At 45.9% G+C, this 25168-nt stretch overlaps 1 protein-coding gene and 1 long non-coding RNA gene across 6 annotated transcripts in view; both read left to right on the top strand.

Moving 5' to 3' along the window:
- EVL (Enah/Vasp-like) overlaps window positions 1-25168 on the top strand; it is a 112706-nt gene that overhangs the window by 6746 nt on the left and 80792 nt on the right. Inside the window, exon 1 of one of the 5 annotated variants that reach the window (XM_036317203.1) lies at window positions 20656-20836. The exons of 1 other annotated variant lie outside the window; for it this stretch is intronic. In XM_036317203.1, coding sequence (XP_036173096.1) covers window positions 20814-20836 — 23 coding nt within the window. In that variant the 5' untranslated portion in view covers window positions 20656-20813. Of the gene's footprint in view, window positions 1-20655; window positions 20837-25168 lie in introns of those variants that run through there. 3 more of the 5 variants (XM_036317229.1, XM_036317222.1, XM_036317221.1) reach the window with 3 other exon arrangements.
- On the top strand, window positions 2274-5982 carry LOC118660159. The gene is made up of 2 exons (XR_004968831.1): window positions 2274-5038; window positions 5398-5982. It is a non-coding gene; the product is annotated as an uncharacterized LOC118660159 (long non-coding RNA).

Genomic DNA, 25168 nt, shown 5'->3' with positions numbered 1-25168 from the left:
TCAGAAAGCTTACCTGCCCCCATCAAAGCCAGCCTTGTATATGTAAGTCATGGCCGGACTAGCATATTGGAGGTCCGGTTATGTGCCAGGGGACTCCCTCATCTGGGCCAAGGGCACTTCATCAATCTTGGAGTAACCACAGAGTGCAATGTGATTGCAAGATATAGTGTAAGACACACAGGCACAAACACATCCCTTGTTGATCACCAGTAGCCTGCACTAACAGCTGGTCCAAGTACATTTCTGAACTTAGTGCTGCAGAATGAGGGAGGGGGGAGCATCCCTCCAGATGTCTTCAGAAGTCACATCAGAAAGGCCAGCTCTAGGGGCTATGGGACTTGTGTGTGTGCATCTTTCTAGGCTCTCTTCTGTTCTGTCTGCCTGTTTTTAGGCCACTGTCATTATTGTATTTACCTTGTGGGTGATGATTTTTAATTTGAGCGGCTTCATCCTTTTATTTTAAAGCAGCGGTTCTCAGCCTGTGGGTCGCGACCCCTTTGGGGGTCGAACGACCCTTTCACAGGGGTTGCCTAAGACCATCAGAAAACACATATATAATTACATATTGTTTTTGTGATTAATCACTATGCTTTAATTATGTTCAATTTGTAACAATGAAAATACATCCTGCATATCAGATATTTATATTATGATTCATAACAGTAGCAAAATTACAGTTATGAAGTAGCAATGAAAATAATTTTATGGTTGGGGGTCACCACACCATGAGGAACTATATTAAAGGGTTGCGACATTAGGAAGGTTGAGAACCACTGTTTTAAAGTAATGTCATTTTGAATCTTACTGGTTTGGTTGTTTGTGTCTAGTTATGTAAACCAAAAATTTAGACCTAGTTTATAATTGTACATAAATAAGCTACATGAAAATAAATTATGTCAGCATTGTTTCACATAAAGATTGCTTCCCTTTAAAGGGAACATGTATACTACCCAGGTTTCAACCTTGCGGTGGACTGTACGCTTGATGACTCCAGGTTATCGGGTGAGCAGCAGATGTGCAATAGTCACGCGCTGGCAACTTAGCGAGGAGCACATCCAGCACTCAGGGTTGGCGCGGGAAGGGCTCTGGTCCCTCATCAAGGGCACCGTTTTCTCTTTCCTAGCCCAAAAGGAGGAGATCCCCATAGAAATAATTCTGGGGGCAATTTTCTCTTACTTTTAAAAAATAATTTTTTTCTGATTTAAATGAAATATATGTTGAATGTAGAGAATTAAAAAACATAGAAAGGTATAAAGAAGGAATTGACCCTGGTCAAGTGCATGGCCAGTGCTCTATCCACTGAGCCAAACTGATTAGGGCATAAGTCACCACTTTTTTAAAATCAGTATTGGTCCTGCTGGTTAGGGATAATCCCGTAAAACGTGATTTAATTTCTTTAATTTTTTTCATTAAGTGTAACATTTTTACAAACTTAATATTGTACTAAGCATTTGTATTGGAAATTTTACATTTAACATGTATGCATTTCCTTGTCATAAATATTCTTTGAAAACATTTTAAATAGTTGATAATAGTCTATCACATGATATACCATAATTTATTTACCAGTACCCCAGTTTTAGGATAGTTAGCTTGTTTTGAGCAACCCATCATTGAAAATACCTTGATGGCCCTAACCGGTTTGGCTCATCGGATAGAGTGTCCGCCTGCGGACTCAAGGGTCCCAGGTTCGATTCCGGTCAAGGGCATGTACCTTGGTTGCGGGCACATCCCCAGTAGGGGATGTTTCTAACTCTCTATCCCTCTCCCTTCCTCTCTGTAAAAAATCAATAAAATATATTTTTTTTAAAAAAAGAAAATACCTTGATGGTAAATGTCTGTGTACATACATCTCGGCATGCTTCTCTGATTATCTTCTTAAGGTAAATTAGCAATATGGTATTGTTACTTATGCCAAAGGCTATAAACATTTTTAAAGTTATTGATGCATATTGTAAGAATGTTAAATTTAAACAAAGAAGAGAGAAAGAAAGAGATAAAGTTAATGAAAGGAAGTCTAATCCTGGTCTTAACTTAGAGGTCCCCTTCCCACTCCCCGCGCCCGCCCCCCCTCCCCCCCTCCAAAAAAAAGGCAAAGGAAGGACTAGGAAAGGATTCAAAAGAAGGAAATGGCGTGGCTCCCTGTGCTCACCAGTGGAGGGAGCCCTGTTCCTGAATTCTCCAGCTGCTGTGTTTGAAGATGCGCTGTCTTTATCTTTAAGGCTGTGTGAAAGACATCATCTACTCCTTGCTTTGGAGGTAATGTAGCTGTGAATGAAGTTTGTGTTTGTTATAACTGATTTAGGTCACATTTTGCCCCCTGTATTCTAAACAGGCTGGGTTTTAGAGTCAGACAGACCTGGGTTCTGCCCCAGAGCCACTCCTTAAGGCTGGCTGACATGGAGCAGATTTCTTAACCTTCTCAAACATAAGTCAGAAGGCGTGTGAGAGGCTCCTAAATCCAAGCCTTAGGTGGGCTGTCCATTGTCTCTAAAGATACTCAGAGCATGTGTCTTTAGAGCTCTTCGAAGAGCTGCTCCACCTTCACAGGGTTTTGTGAGGGTCAGATGAGGACAACTCGAAGGTTCTTGGCTTATAGTGCGCCGTAGAGGTTAGTGATCTACCTCCCCACCCCAGTCTGTTGTGTCTGTGAGGAAGGAAAACCTGGCACGATTCTGATTTCAAATATTCTGCCCTTTTGTCAGATCACTGTATGACTTCCTGATCATATGTGATCATTAGTATTTGGTTTAGAAACCACAGCTGCTATTGATGCTTTGACTTCTAAAAAAGATTTAGGGACATTCTCTCTAAGAGACACAAAATAGAACTATTGAAATAAAGACAAAACTGGAGGCATGCTACTTTGGGGTAGAGATCATTGTACCAGAGTATTTAGATTAATAAATTGTTGCTGTGTCCACCCGGTGTGGGTCAGTGGTTGAACATTGACCTATGAACCAGGAGGTCATGGCTCTCTTCCCAGTCAGGGCACATGCCTGCGCGGCAGGATCAGTCCCCAGTGTGGGGTGTTCAGGAGGCAGTGATCGATGATTCCCATCATTGATGTTTCTCTCTCCCTCCCTCTTCCTTCCTCTCTGAAATCAATAAAAATATTTAAAAAGAAAGTTAATGTAATTGAGTGCACTTAGCTGTGAAATTCATGGAAGCCATGGGAAAAGGGGAAACGGGCGCCGATGTGTGTGTTTCTCGTTCTAGAGTAAAACAGACATGCCTTTGTAAAGCTCCAGAGACACCTTTTCCCGTATCTTTAGAGACACTGGACAGCTTACCTTACAAGGGCTTACGTGAGCTTGGAGTTGGAAGCCTCTTGCACACCTGCTCCATCCTCTCCCCCTTGTGATATATTTGCCCTAAGTCCCTTCCTTCAAGGCTCCCTGCACCCTTAAGCCTTCTCTTGGGTCTGCCCTCCACTCTGGCCTCTTTGAGGAACTGTGTCTACCGCTCTGATCTCTTCTCTGTTCTCTCTGGGAATCCTTAAGTAAGAAAAGATCTAATGGACTAACTCATGCGTTGACCAAAGTCCACCTCCTTTTCCTCTCACCTTGCTAACTTCTTAGCCTTCAAATCTCAGTTAAATGCCACCTCCTCAGGGAAGCAGTGTGTGGCCCCTAGGCTGCCTGAGGGCCTTTCCCTGTTATTTGTCGCTATGGCATCTCACATTTCTTCTTCTGTAGTTGTATTTGTAATTACACTTTCTCTCCTGTATTTCATAAAGGATTAGGCCATATCGATCTCTGTTGGATCCCTAGAGCTTAGCACTGTGCCTGGCACTTGCTAGATGCTTAGTAAATATTGACACTGGCGCCGTAAAATGGACTGTAAATCATGCCATTCTTTCCGCTTGGCATGGGTCCTTCCAGGTGCAACATTCCGGGCAGCCACCCCAAGCAGTTGAAGCTGGCATCCAAGATGAAAGCTGTTTCATTACCTGCTTAATGGATTAATGCACTGCCGGGGGGACTGGGCTTTTGTCTGTGTTTCCATACCGCTGCCCTGAGGCGTGATTTGGAGGGTGTTTTTCTGTTATTTCTTTGTCAGGACATTATCTACTATAACTCTCAGTGTCCCAGGTGTTTCTCAGACTTTAGTGTGCCTAAGAATCACTGTGTGTATGTCCTTCCAAAATGCAGATCCCAGGCCCCATTGCCAGAGGTGGAGGAAGCTTTTTAAAAGCTTTTGTTCTCTTTTTAATAATAGACTTTATGTTTTAGACCAATTTTAGATTTACAGAAAAATTGAGCAGATACTACAGAGAGTTTCCATACTCTGTCCCAAATATACAGTTTCCCCTGTGAACATCTTACATAGGAACATTTTTTATACTTAGTGAACTAATATTGATACATTATTATTAATCAAAGTCCATCCTTCACTCAAGTTTCCTCATTTCCTTTTTCTGTCCCAGGGTCCCATCTAGGACAGCACATGACAGGTAGTTGTTATACCTCCTTAGGCTCCTCTTGGCTGTGGTCCTTTTCCAGACTTTCCTTGAGTTTGGTAGCCTCAACAATTCGGAGGAGTGCTGGGTAGGCATATTGTGGGGAGCCCCTCATTAGAATTTCTCTTGTGCCTTTCTCATGATTAGACTGGGGTGATACGTTTTAGGTAGGAAGACACAGTGATGAAGTCCCATGCATCACATATAGAGAGGGAGATACTATCGCAGGACTTATGACTGTTGAGGTGTCATCACTATATAAAGTCACTCATTTATCCCCCCTTTCATATTGTCCTCTTCCCAGGAAAGTCTCTACTCACAGCCCACTCTCAGGGAGTAGGGGAGCATGCTAATCTGAGGAATGCTTTCTAAATTTTAATAGCAAAGTCTTTATTTTTCTGTGTATTAGAAACAGTGTGTTAACTCCACTAATTTTAACTGGATTCTCCAGAAAGCTGTACCCAAGACGAAGGCTCCTGGGAGAGGAGTTTTAGAAGGCATGTGACCTCTGGGAGCAGGAATGGGGAGAGGGGAGTGAAGTGGAGGAGGAAGAGCCGGTACAGGTGACCATTATGGGTGAGGACTGATGTTAGGGGAGAAAGGGAGAAGCATCTCTCCATACTGCCGTCTCATGTGACAAAGGATTGTCCTCACTATAGGAGTTCCCAAGTGGGTTCTGAGAGGGCTCGCATGGCATCCCCTGGGCAGCAGGTCAGAGCCTGGGCAAAGTGGTTCTGCAGAGGTGGCGCCCAAATGATGCGGAAGGGGTTCTTGATGCATGTGATTTTGTGGATATTATTACTAAAGAGAAAATAAGTAGATTTCTTTATCCAGTCTCTTTGATAGGGGCAGAAATAGGATATTGGGGTCCAGCTATAATTGTAAGAAATATCAACCATGCTCTGTTAACCGTAATTGTTTTGTTCTGATTAAAGAAAGCACATTCTAACCTGGCTGGGAGTTGCACCTGGGACCTGGGAGCTCACTGGAAATTCGGCCGATTCTCATGGAAAGATTAACTCAACCTTGTTGGAAAAACCAAAGCTGCCAGCCCTTTGAAGACATCCTCCCGCCCCCACCTCCTGCCTTTGCATACCCACAGACCTTTGCAAATCTCCAGCCTGCATTATCTGTTAACTGCCCATTTGGTATAACCTTTAGCCTACTTCCCCACGTAATCTTTGTTCTTCTGCCCAATAAAAGCAGCTGGTTTATGGGGAGAGGCAGAGCAGATGTTTGTGGATGACCTGCTGCTCCCATACTGCCTGCAGTATTGGAATAAATGCTCATATAGGATTCAACCCTGTCTCTGCTTAACTGACTCAAGTAGTGACAGACAGCATGGACCCATTGATCATTACTCACTGCTTCTTGCTGGAAAGTTTTCTATGCTTCTAGGTTGAATTCACTTGTGTTTTTTCTGGTACTTGCTTACATAGTGGGGTGTTTGTTTGTTTGTTTGTTTGTTTGTTTTCCTGATCCTTGTGGAATAAAATATATGGCTTGAAAGCTGGACCCAACTTTATCCTTTCTATCTAATTTTTCAGTTATCCCAATACCACTTATTACAAATTTCATTTTCGGCCTGGCTGGCGTGGCTCAGTGGTTGAGCGTTGACCTATGAACCAGGAGGTTGTGGTTCGATTCCTGGTTAGGGCACATGCCAGGTTATGGGCTCGGTCCCCAGTGTGGGGTGTGCAGGAGGCAGCTGATCAATGATTCTCTTGCAGCATTGATGTTTCTATCTCTCTCTCCCTCTCTTTTCATCTCTGTAATCAATTTTTTAAAAATTTTAAAAATTCCATTTTCACCCTGGCTGGGTGGATCAGCTAGTTGGAGCGTCATCCCATACACCGAAGGTTGCAGATTCGCTTCCGGACAGGGCACTTATCTAGGTTGCAGGCTTGATCCCGGTTGGGTTGAGTATGGGAGGCAACCAATCATTCTCTCCCTCTCTCTAAACTTAATAAAAATATATCCTCAGGTGAGGGTAATAATAATAAAATTCCATTTTCTGGGAGCACCCTTCTAGTTGCTAGATGAGATGCTGCCCCATTCATGATTCGCTTCATAAAGCCAATTAGACCTTCACAGTCAATCAATTAAATCCCATTTTCTCCAAATGTTTGAGATGCCGTCTTTTATCAATTCATTTGACCTATTTCTGGATTTTCTACTGTGTTTCATTGGTCTGTGTTTATTCGTGTGCCAACATCTCACTTTTAATTAAAGAGGCTCTGTACTATGTTTTAATATTCAGCAGGGCTAATACTCTTATTGTTCTAGTGAGTTGATTTTAAAGAAAAAGGTTAAGTAATAGCATTTGTGGTAAACAGATATGACAAAAATTGTGAATGACCCAAGTTTGGTAAGTAGTACTTTAACCCAGAGGAACAAACCCAGAAGGGCAAGATGCAGACATCTGTGGCCCCTTGGAGGGGCCCGGGGGAATCTCATTTATGACTTGATGCCTGTGGCTTTTGAATTTGAATCCCAGGAGGCATGCTTGAGACTGGAGGTGACTCACGGGCTGGGCCATTTGACCTTTCAGCATAGGATTGTTGGCACTGCAAGATACCGCCTACCCTTAGCCACCCTTCCCCCAAATTATTAATGAAACCACAGAATTGTTTTTGGAGGTTTTTGACCTGTAAAAAAGTACCCATTGGTAAAGTCATAGAAAGTTAGATTCAGAAACTTAGAAATCCTCTAAGTCCAGTGGTTTTTAAGCCTCACTGGGCATCAGAAACATTTGAAAAGCCCTCTTCCCTGCCCTCCCTCCCCCCAGTGCCAGGGCCCTACCTCAGAGATTCCATTAATCTGGAGTGAGGCGTCTTGTATTTTCAGCATCTCTAGGCTATTACATGTGCAGTCAGAGCTGAGGACTGCTGACTTAGTCCTGAGGTCAAGAGGAGGGCTGGTTTACTCAGCTCTGGTTTCAACACCTAGCCTTGTACCTGGGATGTAGGAAGTGCTCGGTAAGTGTTTGTTGAATGATGTACGTGTCCCTCATTGCTCAGATGAGAAAACAGACTCCAGAGGTTGCTTGCCTCAGGTGCACAGACAGTGGGGTCATAGGGACATGACAGTCAGGTTCCTTGTCTCAGACTGGTCTTTTTTCACTCTCCTCCATCATGTTTCCTCTTCAGTTATGGGCAGAAATAGGCAAGAGCATTTGCTCTCTTGACTCATGTGTTGTCCATTTTTGTGGCCTTGACCCCAGCTCCTACCCAGTACAGCAGAAACTTGGGCATGAGCTTTAGAAGGTGGTAAGATCATTGGACGAGGCTGAAACTGGTGGGGAGGCACAGGAAGCAGACATGGCTGTGCACCTGCTGTGTGAGCTGGGGGTTCCAGCTCTCGCATTTTTTTAATGGAGTCCCGCATCCCCATTTCCAGCAGTAAAGCATGTTAGATTGTAGATCGGAATACATGATGACATTACTTTTTGATTAATGCTTTATTTCAATGGGAGAGGATGGACACGTGACCCTGGCACTTGGCACCATTTCTCCCCATGAAGCTTGTCAGCTGAGAAGATGATTAGAGCTTTAGGCAGATTCATGGGACTGGGGGCATAAAATTTGGTGTTTAGGCCCTGGCCAGTGTAGCTCCGTTGGTTGGAGCATCGTCCCATCCACCAAAAGGTTGCAGATTCCATTCCTAGGCAGGAGACATACCCAGATTGTGGGTTCGATCCCCAGTTGGGGCACATACAGGAGGCAATGGATCGATGTTTGTCTTGCACGTCAATGTTTCTCTCTCTAAAAATAATAAAAATATAAAACATTGGGGGGTAGGGGAGGCCAGGGGATTGTCAAGGGCGGGGGGGGGGGGAAGGACACATATGTAATACCCTTTGTAATACTTTAAGCAATAAAACAATAAAAAATATATATATAAAACATGTCCTTGGGTGAGGAGGAAAAATAACAACTTGGTGTTCAGAACCTGCCAGGAGGAGCCCTAGTAAACACCCAGGTTTGTCCGGAGGGCCCTGTGTAGGGACAAGGGTGAACCAGACGTCGGCGGGCCCTCTCCAGAACCGGAGCACCGCTTTGAATCATCGGGTCTCTGATTACATTAAGGAGCCCTGGGGTTGTGTTTACCCCTCACCTACCTGCCCGTCAGAGCGAAAGAAAATCCTCTCTGGAGGAGCCGCAAGTTGTCTGTAGAGTTTTCAGATACCGCGAGCAGCACTCAGAAACGATCCGACCCCTGAGAAGATGAGACTTAACAAAAACCAGGAGAAAACAGACCACAGGAAATGATCAGACTTGGATTTTAAAAGAACTGAGAGCAGTATGCTTAAGGAAATCAATTGTGTGGAACCTTTTCTTGCTCACCACGGCCATCCCAGCTGAGAGGCTGACTAGCCTCAGACAAGAGTGTTTGTAGTGTGTGGTGGACATGTGTGACCAGGCGTGTCTGCCACGGGTGCTCGGTGTGTTTGCACGGCTGTAAACATTTTGCTTAGTCCCCTAGTGGGTAGTTTAGAGGTTGGGACAGGAAACAAATTGGAGTGATGATTGCAGGCTTTTAGATCTTTGAGTAGGAAGAGCCCCCTTTGACCTTATTTTGCTTTTGTTTTTGAGAGAAGTGTACATTGTGATTGGTTTAGGCCAGCGGTTCTCAACCTGTGGGGTCGAACGACCCTTTCACAGGGGTTGCCTAAATACATCCTGCATATCAGATATTTACATTATGATTCATAACAGTAGCAAAATTACAGTTATGAAGTAGCAACAAAAATAATTTTATGGTTGGGGGTCACCACAACATGAGAAACTGTATTAAAGGGTTGCGGCATTAGGAAGGTTGAGAACCACTGGTTTGGCAACGTCAACACATGTGGATATTATTTTACACAACAAAGGTAGTGTGAAATAGTTAATGTTAGCATAATTTCAGTAAATGAATACTTTAAAAACTTAAATTTACTACAGTAAACATGAATTTTTTTAAAGTGTAAACTTCTGTGTTATAAATACACTAGTGGCCCAGTGCATGAAATTTGTGCACTCGGTGGGGAGGTGAATCCCTTAGCCTGGCCTGCGCCCTCTCGCAGCCTGGGAGCCCTTCCCTGCAGGGAGTGGGCCTAAGCCGTTAGTCGGACATCCTTAGCACTGCAGCAGAGATGGGAGAGGCTCCAGCCACCACCACTGCACTTGCCTGGCTTTGGGCTTCTGGCTGAGCAGCGCTCCCACTGTGGGAGCGCACTGACCACCGGCGGGCAGCTCCTGCATTGAGCGTCTTCCCCTTGGTGGTCAGTGTGCGTCATAGTGACTAGTCGTTCTGCCATTTTGGTTGATTTGCATATTACCCTTTTATTATTATATAGGAAGGATTATTTATGTATGTTTTCATGTATTATATTTGCTTAAATGTTTACTTGCAAGATGTATATTGAGTGCCTAGCAAATGCAAGACAGTGGGGCTAGAGATAGAACTACAGACACGAGTGAGAGTTGGGCCTTAAGGAGTATAAAGTCCAAAAGGGGGGTGGGGGGGAGTCCAAAAGGGGCACACAGAGCATTGAGATAAAAGTGCCAGAAAAGAGGTGTGAGCAACACCGTTTTATTTATTTATTTATTTTTACTTAGATTGATGTTATCTTCTGCTCTGGGTCTTCCCTGCTGCACTTCTTTGACTTAGCTTATTCTTTCTTCCAGTTGGCTGTTCAGTTCCTTGAAGACCGTGGTCTTCAGAAAGGCTTGCCTCGCCTAACTTAAATGTCCTCCGTTCTTGCAGTTACTCATGCTATAGCTCTAATTAGTGGCCCTTTTAAGGACTTTCCTCTCAGCTCTGACCCACCAAAGCCCATTAGCAATGAAAACATTTAAATTCTCTAACTTTGGCTTACACACAGAAAGACGCCAGGCCTGGCAAACAAATGAAACCCTTTACAGAAAATAGAAACACACCACACCTTGGAGCCTGTGTGCCTGTGGACAGATCAAAATCAGATGTGTCCACTGGCATAGCTTTCTTGGACCAGCTGAGATGTCTAACTGAGCAGCTTTAGGGCACTGTTTATAAACACTTCCTTTCTGGCAAGAAGGAAAATGCTCTCCTGGATTTGTGTCACTATGCAAAATAGAACTGTAAGCAACAGAGCGAACCAGGGAAAGAAACAGTCCCCAACAGAAGAGCATCACTAGAAAGAGAACCGGAGTGGCAAGCTTCAGAGTGCCGAGCCTATGGGTGACGAGGCAGCTCCACTGTGAACACACAGGTGCATAGTCATTCCCCGGGCATTTGCTGAGCTCACTCTGCTGATTCCTGGGCTCCACATAGAAGCCATGGTTTCCTACACATACAGCTCAATTGCAGCATGTCTAAAATGACTCACTACCTGCTGAGTTTTTAGGCAACTGGCTTTTCACAAGGACGTCGTTTTCCAATGGGGAAAATAGCCTTCCAACAAATGTTGAGACAACTGAATATCCACCTACCAAAGAATGAAGTTGAAGCACTACTTCACACCGTATACAGAAGTTACCTCAAAATAGACAGTGAACTTAAATGTGAGAGCTAAAGCTTTAAATCTCTTACAGAGGAAATATAAGAGCGAATCTTCATGGCCTAGGTTTAAGCACCCGTTTCCTAGAAATGACACCAAAACAAATGATAAAAGAAAAAAATAAATTGGGTTCATGAACAGGTATGAGGACAAAGTGACTAAGCCTCTCATGGATGGCTGCTGCTGAGCTGGGACTTGGTAGGTAGCTGGTTAAATTTGGAACTAGAGTACTTTTTAAAAGATGTACACTTGACAACATGAGAGAAATGAGCACTTGGTTATTTTCTAAATATCATTATGAAACCATTCAACTCTCCTACGATACTACTTTCCTTGGGTCCCACAGAAAATGCTGAACAAAGGGAAGAGAAAAGAGAGAGCGAAAGCAGGCAGGCACTGATTGAACGGAACTTCAGGACCCACCGTATTACATCAGGACAGGGGCTTCCAAAGGTTGCATAGAGTGCACTAATGCAGCAGCGACCTAAGAAAAATGTCAGCCCAATCTCATTTTGATCAAAGGAGAAAAACATAGCACCTGTCTAGGGTCACACAACTACTGTCAGAGATGGAACAGGACGGAGTCTCCTGATTTCTAAGGTGATGCTTTTCCTTCACGCCAGTGGCTCTCAAGAGTGGGGTCCATCAGCAGCCTCAGCATCACCTGAGAGATTTCTTATCAAAGATGAGAATTCTCAGCCCCTCCCCAGACTGAGTAGCAGACTTGGGGGAAATGGAGCCCAGCACTCTGTGCTTGGACAGGGTCTCCAGGGGCCTGGTTTGAGGACCACTGGCTGCTCTAAGGACACCTGTGATTCTCAACAACGGGGGGAGGGAGCATTCTGCACCCTGCCTCTGGACATTCTGCACTAGAGACATCTTTAGCTGTTGTAGCTGGGGGTGAGAGAGTGCTATTGGGTTGAGGCCAGGGATATTGCTAACCACCCTGCTCTGTACAGGACAGCCCTGCACAGGAAACACTTACCTGGCCCCAGTGTCGATAGTGGGAGGTGCAGAAACCTTGCTCCATACCTGCTGCTGGGAGGGCAGAGGAGAGCGGAGAGTTGTCAGTGTCACGCTCTTAGTGCCTGTCCCCTCGAGTGGAGGGTTAATGCATCCTCTCAAGCTGTGTGCCTCCACCACCAGGGAAGGTGGGCTGGCATCTGGGTCCCTCGACCACCTGTGAGGCAGAGCCCCAGCCCCAAGGCCAGTCACTCCCATTGTAAGCAACTTCATCCAATTCCCTAGTGTGGCAAATGATAGTAGCATTTTCTAGAGTGCCATGATGAGATTAGAGGTCTTAAAAAACCACTCAGAGAGACCTGCCATTTCCAGTAATGGTGAACGAGGTATTTCAGATCACTGCTTCTAGTGAAAATGAGCATGCGTGCGCGCGCACGCGCGCACACACATACACACACACACACACCCAGAGTTATCTGCTGGGGCCGGAGCTTTTTGTAAGAAAGAATATATACACACTGCAAGACTCATGCAAATGGGAACTCTTCCAGAAACTAAGACGAAGTGCTATTTTGGATGAGAAAAAACACCACCCTTGTATATTTTAGTAGGAAGTCAGAAATAGAAAAAGCCTGAGTTTCAGAAATAAAATGTGAGAAAGAAAAACTAGCTTTTTGAGGAAACAAAATACATTTACATAAAGCAGGACTTCTCAAATTACAACTCTCATAGCCACATATTCATGCCATTGCTTTAGCATCGTCTCTGGCTCCCCTCTGAGTCCTTCTCCAGTCGGCAGATGTGTTGTGTGAAGGTTTTCCTTTTTAGCGTGGTTGCAGTGCGGTTGCAGGCTGGGAACAGGTTGCGTGGTCGGATTGGAACCCAGACTCCCTGCCTTAGGTTCAAATAGGGACAACTGTTCCCTTTGAGGGCAGCAGAGGTGCCTTTCGACCTGTGTGGTTTGATTTTAGAGATACACATTTATTCCTCTCCTTTACTTCCCTACCTTCAAAACAAAACACCTTCATTCCTGCCTTGCCAGTAGGTGCTAGGACTTCCCAGTGTTCATTCACTTGGTCTCTACTATGGCCTGACTGCTGTGCTTCATTCCCCCTCAAATTGGGTGTTTTGGAATCCTAACTCCCTATGTGATGGTGTTAGGAAGTGCGGGCCTTTGGGTGATTAGGTTATGAGGGTGGAGCCCCCTGAATGGGATTAGTGCCCTTATCAAAGAGACCAGGCCAGGCTCCCAGGTCTTTCCAGGAAGTTAGGACACAGTGAGAAGTCTTCCACTTGGAAGGGCCCTCACCTGGTCTCAGACTTTCAGCCTCCAGAATGTGAGAAATAACTTTGTGTATAATCCCCCGGTCTGTGGTATTTTGTTGTGCCACAGCCCACATGGACTAAGACAGGCTCCATTTCTGAAGGCTCCCATGGGACTAGTCACCAGAAATTCCCTTCCTCACTTAGCTTCTTGAAAGACACATAGCATGCCAGAGCCCTCGGAATCGAGTCATCTTTCAGTTCTTTAGATCACTTGATTTGTGCATCTGTTCATTCCAATTCCCAGTCTCTGTGGGAAATGCAGACTTTGAACAAGACAATCTCTGATTCCTCTTTGATATTATTGCACCTGGTAGTGTAGGTTGAGTTTATATGTGACTCTGTTGTGGGTTTGGTTTGTGACTTTCAAGCAGGGTTATATTGGAAAGAAGGGGTGAAGGGGTGGATTTGTGAAGTTAGGAAATTAGAGTTAATTGTGGTAACTGCCTCAGAATAGCTAGCATCTGGCGGAGGGGACTCTGTGAATCAGCTTCTATGAATCAGACATTCCCTTTCTCCTCCTTAAGAGACCCACAGGTTCCTTTCTCCTCTTTAAGAGACCCATGCATGTGATAATTAGAATTCAGAGAAATGTTGAAGACGAAGTTCTGGAAAATAGGGCCCCCCAAATTTCAGGAAGACTAAGCAGTAATTTAGAATCGACTTCATTCATTTGAAGGATTTTCAGAAATTAAGAGGATGTAAATAAGGCAGAAGCAAAAATGGACCAGATAGGAAAGAACTTCTTATTATTGCAGTTCACTGGGATGGATCAGAAAGTTAAAAGATATTTTAGGAAAAGTATCTAAAACTTGGAGAAAAGGCAAAAAGATTATTGTGTGCCTTTCAGTATCATTCCGGAGCATTGTTCAGCAAGTCCATCTAAGGCAGTGGTTCTCAACCTGTGGGTCGCGAACAATGAAAATACATCCAGCATATCAGATATTTTACGATTCATAACAGTAGCAAAATTACAGTTATGAAGTTGCAACGAAAATAATTTTATGGTTGGGGGTCACCACAGCATGAGGAGCTGTATTAAAGGGTCGAGGCATTAGGAAGTTTGAGAACCACTGAAGGGATATTCTTGGAGACTTACTTTTCTAAAGTTAAATGTTAACTTGTAGAACATTGGCAAGTTACAAATGATATTTTGTCCAGTGGCGATCTAAAATTGATTTCTGTTTAGTAGAAAAGATAACCTCAGAAGTTTTGGGTTAATTGCTCTGTGGTATATTAACCAGTTTTGTATCTAACTTTAAAGATTATCACAGCTTTCTTTTTGTCCACTGACTATGTGTGTTTCCGTATTACCTTTGTTTTTGTTTGTTTTTTTAATGTATCTTTATTGTTGAAAGTATTACAAATGTCCTCTTTGTTTGTTTGTTGTTGTTGTTTTCTCCGTTGACCCCTTCCACTCAGTCCCCGCCCCTCCCAGGCCTTCACCACTCTATTGCCTATGTCCATTGGTCATGCATATATGCATATGATCTTTGCACCAGCCTTGCGTCCTGCTGGTTCCCTCACCAATGAGTTACATCAATCCTTGACACATTCATACTGTCTGTTTGTGTGGGAGTTATGTTTTTAAATTATACTTTAAAAGGATGAGTACATATTGTGGAATAAGCATCTTAGGTGGCTAGGCTGAGAAGGGATTGAGTAATTTGCCTTTAAGGTCATCTTGGCCCTGAATACCCACAATTATAGGTTTTTATCTAAATTCCTTCTTGGTCACTTGGATAGTAAGTTGCATTTATGGGTCATCTAACTATATGGCCCAGTGAATACTTAAAATTCCTGCATTATCAAGATCTCAGAGCCACGAAGTAGGAAAGGATAATTTCCTTTGTTGTTCATAATAGTACAATTATTTCTATATAAAGCACCTGTAATTTACAGAACGTTGGCACACCTGCTATTGTATTTGGCCCTCACAATTTCTTTGTGAGGGAGCAGGGCAGGAATGATTATCCACATTTTTAGGTGAAAAAGCTGAGACTCTAGAGCAGTGGTTCTCAACCTTCCTAATGCTGCGACCCTTTAATACAGTTCCTCATGTTGTGGTGACTCCCAATTTCATTGTTACAAATTGAACATAATTAAAGCATAGTGATTAATCACAAAAACAATATGTAATTATATATGTGTTTTCCGACAGTCTTAGGCGACCCCTGTGAAAGGGTCGTTCAACCCCCAAAGGGGTCGCGACCCACAGATTGCGCGACCCACAGATTGCGAACCGCTGCTCTAGACTCTGGCAGGTAAAGTCAGTTGCCAAAGGGCATTCGGCTGGTGAGGAGTGGCGCTAAGACTGCCCTGCTTTTACCCTCCACGCTCATGGACACTTCATGGCGGAACCAGGACTCAAGGGGGTCTTGATAAGAACAGTGCGTCGAAGTGGGACCACAACTCGAATACTGAGTTCAGACACGGTGCCTGCCGATGCACCATCTGGACTCTTGTTTCAGGGTTTGGAGTGTGTGGTCTGTTCCTGACTGTTGGCAAGGCCTGAAGTGGGCCTGAGTCTCCTTGGGCCTCCCTCCCCTCTCAGGGATAGAGTGGTGGGGACTCTAAGCTGGTGCCCAGGAAATCTTTCTTGATTGAATATGGGAATTTGCTTCACGTGCTTTTATCTTCTTGATTCTTCCTCTATTCCTGGTAAGATTTTCTTGGCCAGTTTCTGTGTATCTGAGTGACATTGGAGCAGCTGCATGTGTCTGTTCAGAAAGATGATCTGCCCTTTTATTGGATTGCTTGCACCAGAAAGAGGACTGCTGGCCTAATCCAGTTTCATCTCTTTATGACATCTTCCCTCTCAATCAACAAACTGCTGATTCATTAATTCAGCAGGTACTTATTGAGTGATTTGGTGCTGGACCCTGGGATAGAATGAGAAAGATGAGAAAGGTCCTTACACTTCTTTGGCTTCTGGTCCTGGTGGTAGCCATAGCGTTTCTGTTTAAATATTTTAACCTTTGTTCTGCTTTGCTAGTAATATAAGAACCACATGAAACAACTGAGTTGTGAGGAAGACCATCTCTAAACCCTACCTACCTGAAACCCATCAGCTTCTTGCTTGTCTCCTGGTGCCACCAAGTCCAGACCCCGTCACTTCCAGTGACCGCTGCAGCGGCTTCTGACTGGTCTCGCGCTTCATTTTCCTTCCAACAGTGAAAATCAGGTCATGTTACTGCCCTCTTGGACTCCCCAGGGCTTTCCTGGCTGATAAAGCCCTGTTTAGCTCTGTCGTATCTCCCTCCACTCTTGTTGGCTGCTCTAGGCCAACCACAGCACCGTAGGAGAGGGAGGGATGCCAGGCTGGTGCCCTCCCACCTGGGGCCTCTGTACCAGCTGTCTCCTCTGCCTGCAGTGATCTTTCCCTGATGTTTGCATAACTGTCCCCCGATCATCCACATCTCAGCTTCGATACACGACCTGAGGGGCCTTTCCCATCACCTCTTCAGAGCCCCAGTCACTCTCTGGCACGTTGCCCTATTTTATTATCCTTTTCTCACCCATTTAGTCTCTGAGTTCCTTCCTTAGAGCGGATGCACTGAGAAGCTCAGGGTTTTCACTGCACCTAGAACAGTATCTAATATGGTAGCCCTTCGGTCACTTGCCGAGTGAATGCAATGACCTGGGCAGCTATTTAGAGAGCACTTAATTTGGGGAGATAGCCATGGACAGGAATGCAGAAATAATTAGCAGTAAACTCTTGCTTTGGGAAGGGTAGACTGAAAGATGTAATGCGGTTGTATTTGCTTTACGGTAGGATGTTTTGGGGGGTTAGCTTTCAGTTAGTAGCTTATTTAAAGCTATTGTTTTAAAGTTAAATGTCACTGTAGAAGCTCAGTTGAATTATGTAATCTGAGGGAAAGAATTAGTTCACAGTGTAGGACTCACATTTCTTATCAATTCAAGAAGCATTTTTTGTTTGTTTTTAATTTTTGGAAAGGTTAATTCAATTGGAATGAAAACGCACTGAGTGAAATAAAAAGAGATCTTGACCAGCCCAGCTTATGTGGCTCAGTGGTTGAGCATGGGCCCGTGAACCAGGAGGTCACAGTTCGATTCCCAGTCAGGGGTCATGCCTGGGTTGCGGGCTCGATCCCCAGTAGGGAGCATGCAGGAGGCAGCCAATCAATGATTCTCTCTGATCATTGATGTTTCTATCTCTCTCCCCTTCTCCCTTCCTCTCTCTGAAGTCAATAAAAATATATTTTGACCAGATATCTACTATGTACCAGGAGTGTGCTGTGCCTGGGGGAAGGGTTAAAAAGGACTAAAAATGAAGGTCACTGGTAGTGGGGCCCCCATAATTACAAAATAGAAGAATTTGGGGATGGTGACCCAAAATTATAATTTATTTTTCTTGAAGCTGTGTTTGCATAGCAAGCATGCTGTTTTTACTTAGAGTGTTTCTGATGGAGGTTATGAGGGGCTAAACTCTTTAGGTTTCCTCCTGTCAGTCCCCTCAGCCCCTGTCCCCAGGGACTCACCTGGTTAGAGGCCTGAGACGTGGAATAGACAGAGGCTACTCCTCAGCACAAGATGATATGTGAGATTAAATATGTATATTTATCTATATACGTGTGTGTGTGTGTGTGTGTGTGTGTGTGTGTGTACACTAGGGGCCCTGTGCATGAATTTGTGCACCTTGAAAGAAACTGTGGGCTGCGAGGCTGCGGTAGGCACAGGGGCGGGTCCTGGCCCATCCTCTGTGCCCCAGCCCAGCGCCTCCCACCACGGCCCCAGCCCCCGTCCCCAATCTGCCAGCAGCCCCACTCCCGCCGCTGCCTCTCCCACGTGCTGACAGCACTGGCCCTGCTTGCACCTGCTTACGGTGCAGCGTGACTGGGGCCTGCACCAGCAGCAGGTGCGAGCAGGGCCGGTGCCATCAGTGAGTGTGAACAGGGACTGCTGCCCTGATCGCCCCTCAGGAACAGGGGAGGTGGAGAAGCCCTCAGGGGCAATCAGGGCCGGCAGCCACTGCTCACACCCACTGATGGTGCTGAGTGATCAGGACCGGCGCCAGGCACCGGCAGCGGGTGTGAGCGGCAGCTCCAACGCCAGTAGCAGGTCAGAGCACTGGGTGGGACTGTGCCGGGTGGGACCACAGCGTGTGGGAGCAAAGAATTTTCAGTAACCACCAGAGGCTCGCCCCAATGACAGCAACCAGCTCCCTGCCTTGGTCTGGCACCCCCCCGCCCCGCTCACCTGATCCACCATCCTGCCGCGGCCAACGCCTACCATGTTCCACACACGCCCCCCTGGTGGTCAGCGCATGTCATAGAGACAAGTTCAGTTGTGGTTCTTTCACTGTTCAGTCTATTTGCATATTAGCCTTTTATTATATAGGAATATTGACTACCTAGGAATTCGGGAGCTTTAGAGATCACCATAAGCTGGTTTTGGTCAGGGGCAGGACTGAATGGGGTTTTGAAGGTATGTGATATTAGCTACCATCAGTGGCAGTTCCATGTGCCGGAGTTTTGTCTGTGCAGCACCCCCACACACTGAGGCTTACACAGGTGAGACTGTGCCCAAGGCTTCCCAGGTGGACAGTAGACTGGGCGCAGAAGCACACTTTCCATGATCACTGTGGGGAGAAGGCAGGACTAGAGCAGCTGCCTGTGGTCACAGGCACTAAGTGGCAGACCTGGGACTCCCAACGGGTTATTGCATGACTCTGACTCTCCTGTGTTTCCTGTTATATCATGATTCTGCCAAGTAGAGGGTCTCGGGCGGAGACTTGTCGGGAATATCGTGGAAGGCATTCTGGGTCAGCTTAGTTGCTGATTGCTATATGGTTTGAGGGACCGCAGGATCCCCCCAAATTTCTTCCTAATCAGTCTGCCTCAGTTGGCTGTTACTACTTTGTTTCTTTGAGGCAAGTTCTGGGCTCTCACTTCTCTTCAGATGGGGATAACATAAGGAAAGGGGTGTGTCCATCCCAGGTCACCTAATGTGAGAATGAGGTCCCTTTCTCCCTGGTGGAGAGCTGGGGCAAAAGGAGGGTCATTCAGCAAACAGTTACTGAGTAACTCCTCTCACTCAGCCCCTGCCCTCGGGATGCTCAGGCTCCTGGGGGGATGGACAGCCGAGGGAACAGTGTGGGCCGCGTGGAAGGGTGCAGGTCACGGAGGGAGCAAGGAATAATTTAGGCAGTTGGCCCCTGGGCTGAAGAAAGGAGGTCCTGGCATATTTGGGGAACTAGGAATGTGGGGCTGGATTTGGGGATTATTAAGAGTTTTAATGGAAAAAAGGAGTTGGAGAAATAAGATTCTCTATGCTGGGCTGAGGGTTTTTCCGTAACACTATGGGCACTGGGGGACTGATGCAGGGTTCAAATAGGGGGCATGAGAATCAGAGTTAGAAACACTACCCTGGCAGAATCTGCGAGAAGGGACGAAGAGAGAAAGGCCAGTTATAATGCAACAGACCAGGTGAGAGATGCCAAAGGTGGGGGCTCAGGCGGTAGGCAGGGAGTGGGCAAAGGGACAGGTTCAAGGAAACTTTCGTGAGGGAGAATCTAAATTAGTGCCTGATTATCTTTGTGGTGTGAGGGAGAGAAAAAAAGTCCAGAGCGACTCAGGATTTCATTGGCGATCTGCCCCCTTGTTTTATAAAGGTTTGCAGTCCCACTGCTGAAGGTCCTTCTTAACGCCAGGTTTTAGAACACAGCCTCAGCTCCTTTGCCAGATTTTACCCACTTGGGCTTTACAAACTAGAAAACATTGCTCTTTTTTTGGCTGACATCTCGTTTCCTTTTTTACTGTTTTTAACTTCTGAAATTATTACAGTAATTTTTGTACTTCAAGGAATTGGTAAGAGCCTCAGTAAATGAATAGTCAAAGAAATGAGATCACCGTCACAATCGACTGCAAGGTCATATGGTTCATGAGACAGTCAGTGGTGGGCATACAACGTGGCTTTCTGATTCCCCAGCAGTTTATGCATCTGTGATAGAGTAGTGTTTGGTAGTGGACAGGCATAATATGGGATTCTGCAGAATTGTCAGTGAAATGGAGGCAGGTATCACTGTCCACTCTCTTCACTGACCACACTGGTCACACCTGGTCATTTCAGCAGCAGCAGGCACAGGAAGATGAGGTAATCAGGCAGGTCACAGTGGCACAGGTTGTATTCTCATCCCTTTAAGCTTTTACCACTTGGCGAAATCCTGGTCTGGAGGTGGGATGTGATCTGTGGTTTACCCAGGACCCCGGGTTCCACTTTTTTCTCTGGACTAATCCGGCTCCCAGCCTGGAGCCTGAGCACACACTGCATTAATCAGACTTGCTGTAATGATCACATGGTTTTCTCGCTGCCTCCCCTGTTAGCTGCCGCTTGTCAGCAGCTGGCGGAGCTGGAGGCTGCAGGCTCCTGTCTGCAGAAAGCCTTTTACTTCGGAATATTGGGGGGTGTGGAAACCCCGCCTCTTTTTTCTGCACTTTGCACCATCTGACTGACTAAATGGTTGTCCTCCAAACCAAAAAGGCTACCAGACAATCTAAGGAAATTGTCTCTGTCTAGGTCATGTTCGCATTTGAAGAATTCAGGTATGTTCTGGTTTCGTACATCTGCCTGCCGCTGGGTTTTTGTTCTCGCTAGGTTTTTGCTGTGTAATGACAGCTTAGGTTCCGGCTGGTTCTGACACACAAAAAGGGCTCTTCTCTGCATTCGGTGGGGTCTCTCCAGGCATGGGGGGCGGAAGTGCACGGTGGTGCTGGTCAGGGTGTTTGCTGCATGCACGGATGCAGTGTGGGTAATTGTTTGCTGGTGTGTGAATTTGCCGAGGGCCCCACCTTGTGCCTCATTTGAGCTGCTGTTGCAGGTGTAGAGTTAAGAATACAGAATAGCAACTGTTTATCCAGAATGAGTCTGTTGATGGCTTTTGTTTTTCTTCCTTTGTCAAACTCATGGAGTCGACTGCTCTCTTAAAAAAATGCTAATCGTAGCAGTGAAGGTGAAATTCTGCAAGTGTGTCTGCTTAGTTGAGATTTGATTTTGGCTCTGATTTTCCTCATCGTCGATAGCAATCTCATGGCTGGGCGGTTTTCTGGGAAGTGCCTTGGTAATGTCCTGTTAACCGGAGCCTTCTTTGCTTTTGTAAGCTTTTCAGCTGCTGTAATTATTAATGCTGCAAATTGGAGGCTTTTGTGAATCTTACTCCCTCTCTTTCCTCCATCTCTTCTCTGGGAATCTGTGTCTGGGGGTGAATGTGGGAAGGGATGTTCCAATAGAGATAGTTTCTAAGAAATGAAAATAAAGGAGGTGGAATGGGAGGGCCACCGGTCATTTATGTGCATGTTTCCATGTCTGTGGAACATATGGAGGAGAGCATATATGTGTCTGCTTCTGACCTCGGACAGCTTCTCGTTTCTCACATGGGATTTCTGTGTATCTTAGAACTGAGCATAAATGCCATGTTATGGGCAAAGATTGTGTGGGAACCTCAGTTCTGTTTCTTATAGGCCCTTTTTGTTCCCTCCAAATGTTGCTGCAACAGACATTAAAATGATAATAGAATAACCACTTTTCATTATTTGCAAGAGGAAACTAGAGACCTTTTAGTCAAAATCAAGGGAGTAGCTGAGAGAATCATCAGCTGTGTACACAGGTCCCCCACCCTTCCTGTAAGCGTGGGGCTTTGGATCCAGGAAGTTATCCTTTGTTTAAGAGTGTGCCCCTGCATTATTCCTGATGGGTCGGGCTTGTGAAAGGGATATTCCTTCCATGTGGCAACATGCTCTGGTGACATGGGGCCTTTGCCCTTATACAGGGACCAGGCTTATTGTTTTCTAATAGCTCCATTAACAGCTAACAAGAATTTATTTAATGCTGGACAGGTTACAGTAGATCTGTCCTTTTAAAATGGAAAAGGAGCCCTGGCCAGTGAGACTCGGTTGAGTGTTGTCCCGTGCACCGAAGGGTCACCAGTTTGATTCCCGGTCAGGGCACATGTCCGGGTTGCAGGTTCGATCCTGGATCAGGGTGCATGCAGGAGGTGGCAGATAGATGTTTCTCTTCACATTGATGTTTTTCTCTTTCTCTTAAATAAATCAATAAAAACACTTAAAAAAAAAAAAGAATGAAACAGGAGTCCTGGGTTCTAATCCCAGTTTCAAAATTAGCTTCTCTGATCCTTGTGAGAGTTTCGGAGGAGTTCTGTGAATTATAGAAAGTAGTAAGATTGTAAGGTTCATATTTTATTGTTAGCATTTATTCTATGGAGTAAGCCTTAGCTACTGAACAGAGCTGGGAGCCCTTCCCTACATTTCCTGAAGAGGGATGTGTATCAAAAAGCCATTCCCGTTGTGGTGGGCTCCTAGCCCAAGAGCTGGGTCTGAAGAGGTAGAAAAGGGTTAGAGTGAAAGGCCACCACACCGCTGACCCGAGAAAGTGGGGCCCTCTATGGAAAGGAAGCCAGAAAAGAAGTCGTCTCTTACCCCTGCTTCAATCTCCTGCCTGAGCTAGCCCTGAGCACTTTGCTGGGTGTGATTGCATTTTGTGACCGCTGCACAGTACTGGACAAGTGGCTGTCCTCTTTAGTCACCAGGTCCGCATGTGTGGGGCCAGGTGATCACAGTGGGGCACCACAGGCACTACAGAGGAGCTTAGCTCAGTGGTTCTCAACCTTCTGGCCCTTTAAATACATTTCTTCATGTTGTGACCCAATCATAAAATTATTTTCGTTGCTACTTCATAACTGTAATGTTGCTACTGTTATGAATCGTAATGTAAATATCTGATATGCAGGATGGTCTTAGGTGACCCCTGTGAAAGGGTTGTTCGACCGCCAAAGGGGTCGCAACCCACAGGTTGAGAACCGCTGGTTAGCTTTTTACTGAGGCCGAGGTGGTTCTCAAGCTGTAAGAGGCAGAAGAATCACCTGGAGGGCTCTGAAAACTCATTGCTGGGCCTCCTCCCAGAGGTTCGGATCTAGTAAGTAGGTCTCGGTTGGGGCTTAAAACCTGCATGTCTAACAAGTTCCCAGGTGATTCCTATGCTGCGGGTCTGAGAACCAGAGAACCATTGGCTTGGGAGAAGCAGGCAGATTGCCTTTGAGAAGGGAAGTGTGAGGCAAAGGCAGAGTGGAGGTAGAGGTAGGAAAGAAATCAGGAGCCAGAGCAGCACACAGGCAGGTGGACCCGAGCCGTACGCTCGTAGGAGGTTAAACTGGCCGCATGGGTCACAGCCCTCCTCCTCCTGGGAGGCCTCAGAGCGGTGGAGAGCACACTGATGTGAGGAGCTCAGGATTGTCATCTTGGCTATAAGCCTGGTTCTGCCATGTACTGTCTTTGGACTTTTCTTTGTCTCCATTTTCTCAACTGGAAAATGGGGATACAGGTCTCCACAAGCAAATCTATAATGCTGTCAACATTAAATGGGAATATAAACTTGCTTGATAAATTACAGCACTCTTTCTACATGAACATAAGGGAGGAAAGGGCGCTGAGAGTGACTCCATCCTCTTATCCACACACATTTACAGGCCTCCATAACCCCAACTTGAGAGCACAGGCCCACACTCATTGTTAAAAGGAGGTCAGATTTTGACATGGACACGTGTATATGCTGACTCCCTATTGAACTAGGAGTTCTTGAGAACTTTTGTGAATCATAGATTTTTTGTTGTTGTTTTTAGAGAGAGTAGAAGGGAGGGGGAGAGACAGAGAGAGAGAGAAACATCTATGTGAGAGAGACACATCGGCTGGTTGCCTCCCGCATGCACCCCCACCAGGGCTGGGGATCAAGCCTGCAACCAAGGTACATGTCCTTGACTGGAATCTAACCCGGGACCCTTGGTGCATGGGCCGACGCTCCAACCATGGAGCCAAACCAGCCAGGGCAATGTGAATCCATGTGTTCTGGGTCCTGCGTGCCTAAAACTGCTTGACACACAGTAAGGCCTTAATAAGCAGTTGACTGTCTCACAAGGATTTACCAAAAAAGGAAAAGCAAGTGAGCTCTCTGGCGAGCTCAGTGCAGGTCTCATGGTGCCGGCTGGTGTGCTCACTTAGAAGAGCATGTTGAAGGCTGACCACTGACCTCCGGAGAAAGATGTGACATGTCCTCAGCACATCCCAGTTGCTGGAGCACCAGAGAGCTCTGGCCGCATCACCTGAGGACTCTGCAGTGACCTCACTCTACAACCTGCTGCTGGTTATAATGGTTCGCTGGGGCCTGGGGCCCAAACCTGGAGAGCTGGAGAACCCTGAAAGCATGAAAGGTCTGGCCAGCATTTTCCAGCGGTCAGGGGTTCTGGCCTCCCATTGACTGCAGTCCACATCATTCTAACTCCAGGCAAGCTGTCCTAGCCAGCTATTGATAGACACACTTTTCTTGTGGTTTTGCCTTTTTAAAGAAATTTCTTAGACAAGAAGTGTACTGAATGAATAGTCTAAGTCAGTGGTCAGCAAACTGCGGCTGGCGAGCCACATGCGGCTCTTTGGCCCCTTGAGTGTGGCTCTTCCACAAAATACCAACTTCTGCGAATGGGCCACGAAGTTTCAACTGCACTGTACATGCACGCCCGCACATGGTATTTTGTGGAAGAGCCACACTCAAGGGGCCAAAGAGCCGCATGTGGCTTGAGAGCCGCAATTTGCCGACCACTGGTCTAAGTAAACATTTACCTGTTACTCCCCACCGCAGAGACTGTCACCTGAGCACCACTGGAGACAGCTTTGTGGAATACTGGAGTTTTCCTCCCACCGTGAGGCCCAGAGCCATGACCGAATTCCCTTGCCATCTCCAGAATGGAGAGTGTTCAATGTGATTTTGGCTCCATCATCCCTCCAGTGAGAATGGAACCAAAATCAGAAACCACTGTTTCTCAAAGTTCCTGATACTTATTCCTACTCGCTTCCTGGGGAATGTGGCATACC

This window comes from Myotis myotis, unplaced genomic scaffold, assembly GCF_014108235.1.
Source record: "Myotis myotis isolate mMyoMyo1 unplaced genomic scaffold, mMyoMyo1.p scaffold_m19_p_1, whole genome shotgun sequence".
In the NCBI taxonomy this organism is placed as follows: Eukaryota; Metazoa; Chordata; class Mammalia; order Chiroptera; family Vespertilionidae; genus Myotis; species Myotis myotis.
This window is presented reverse-complemented; position numbering and strand designations above follow the sequence as displayed.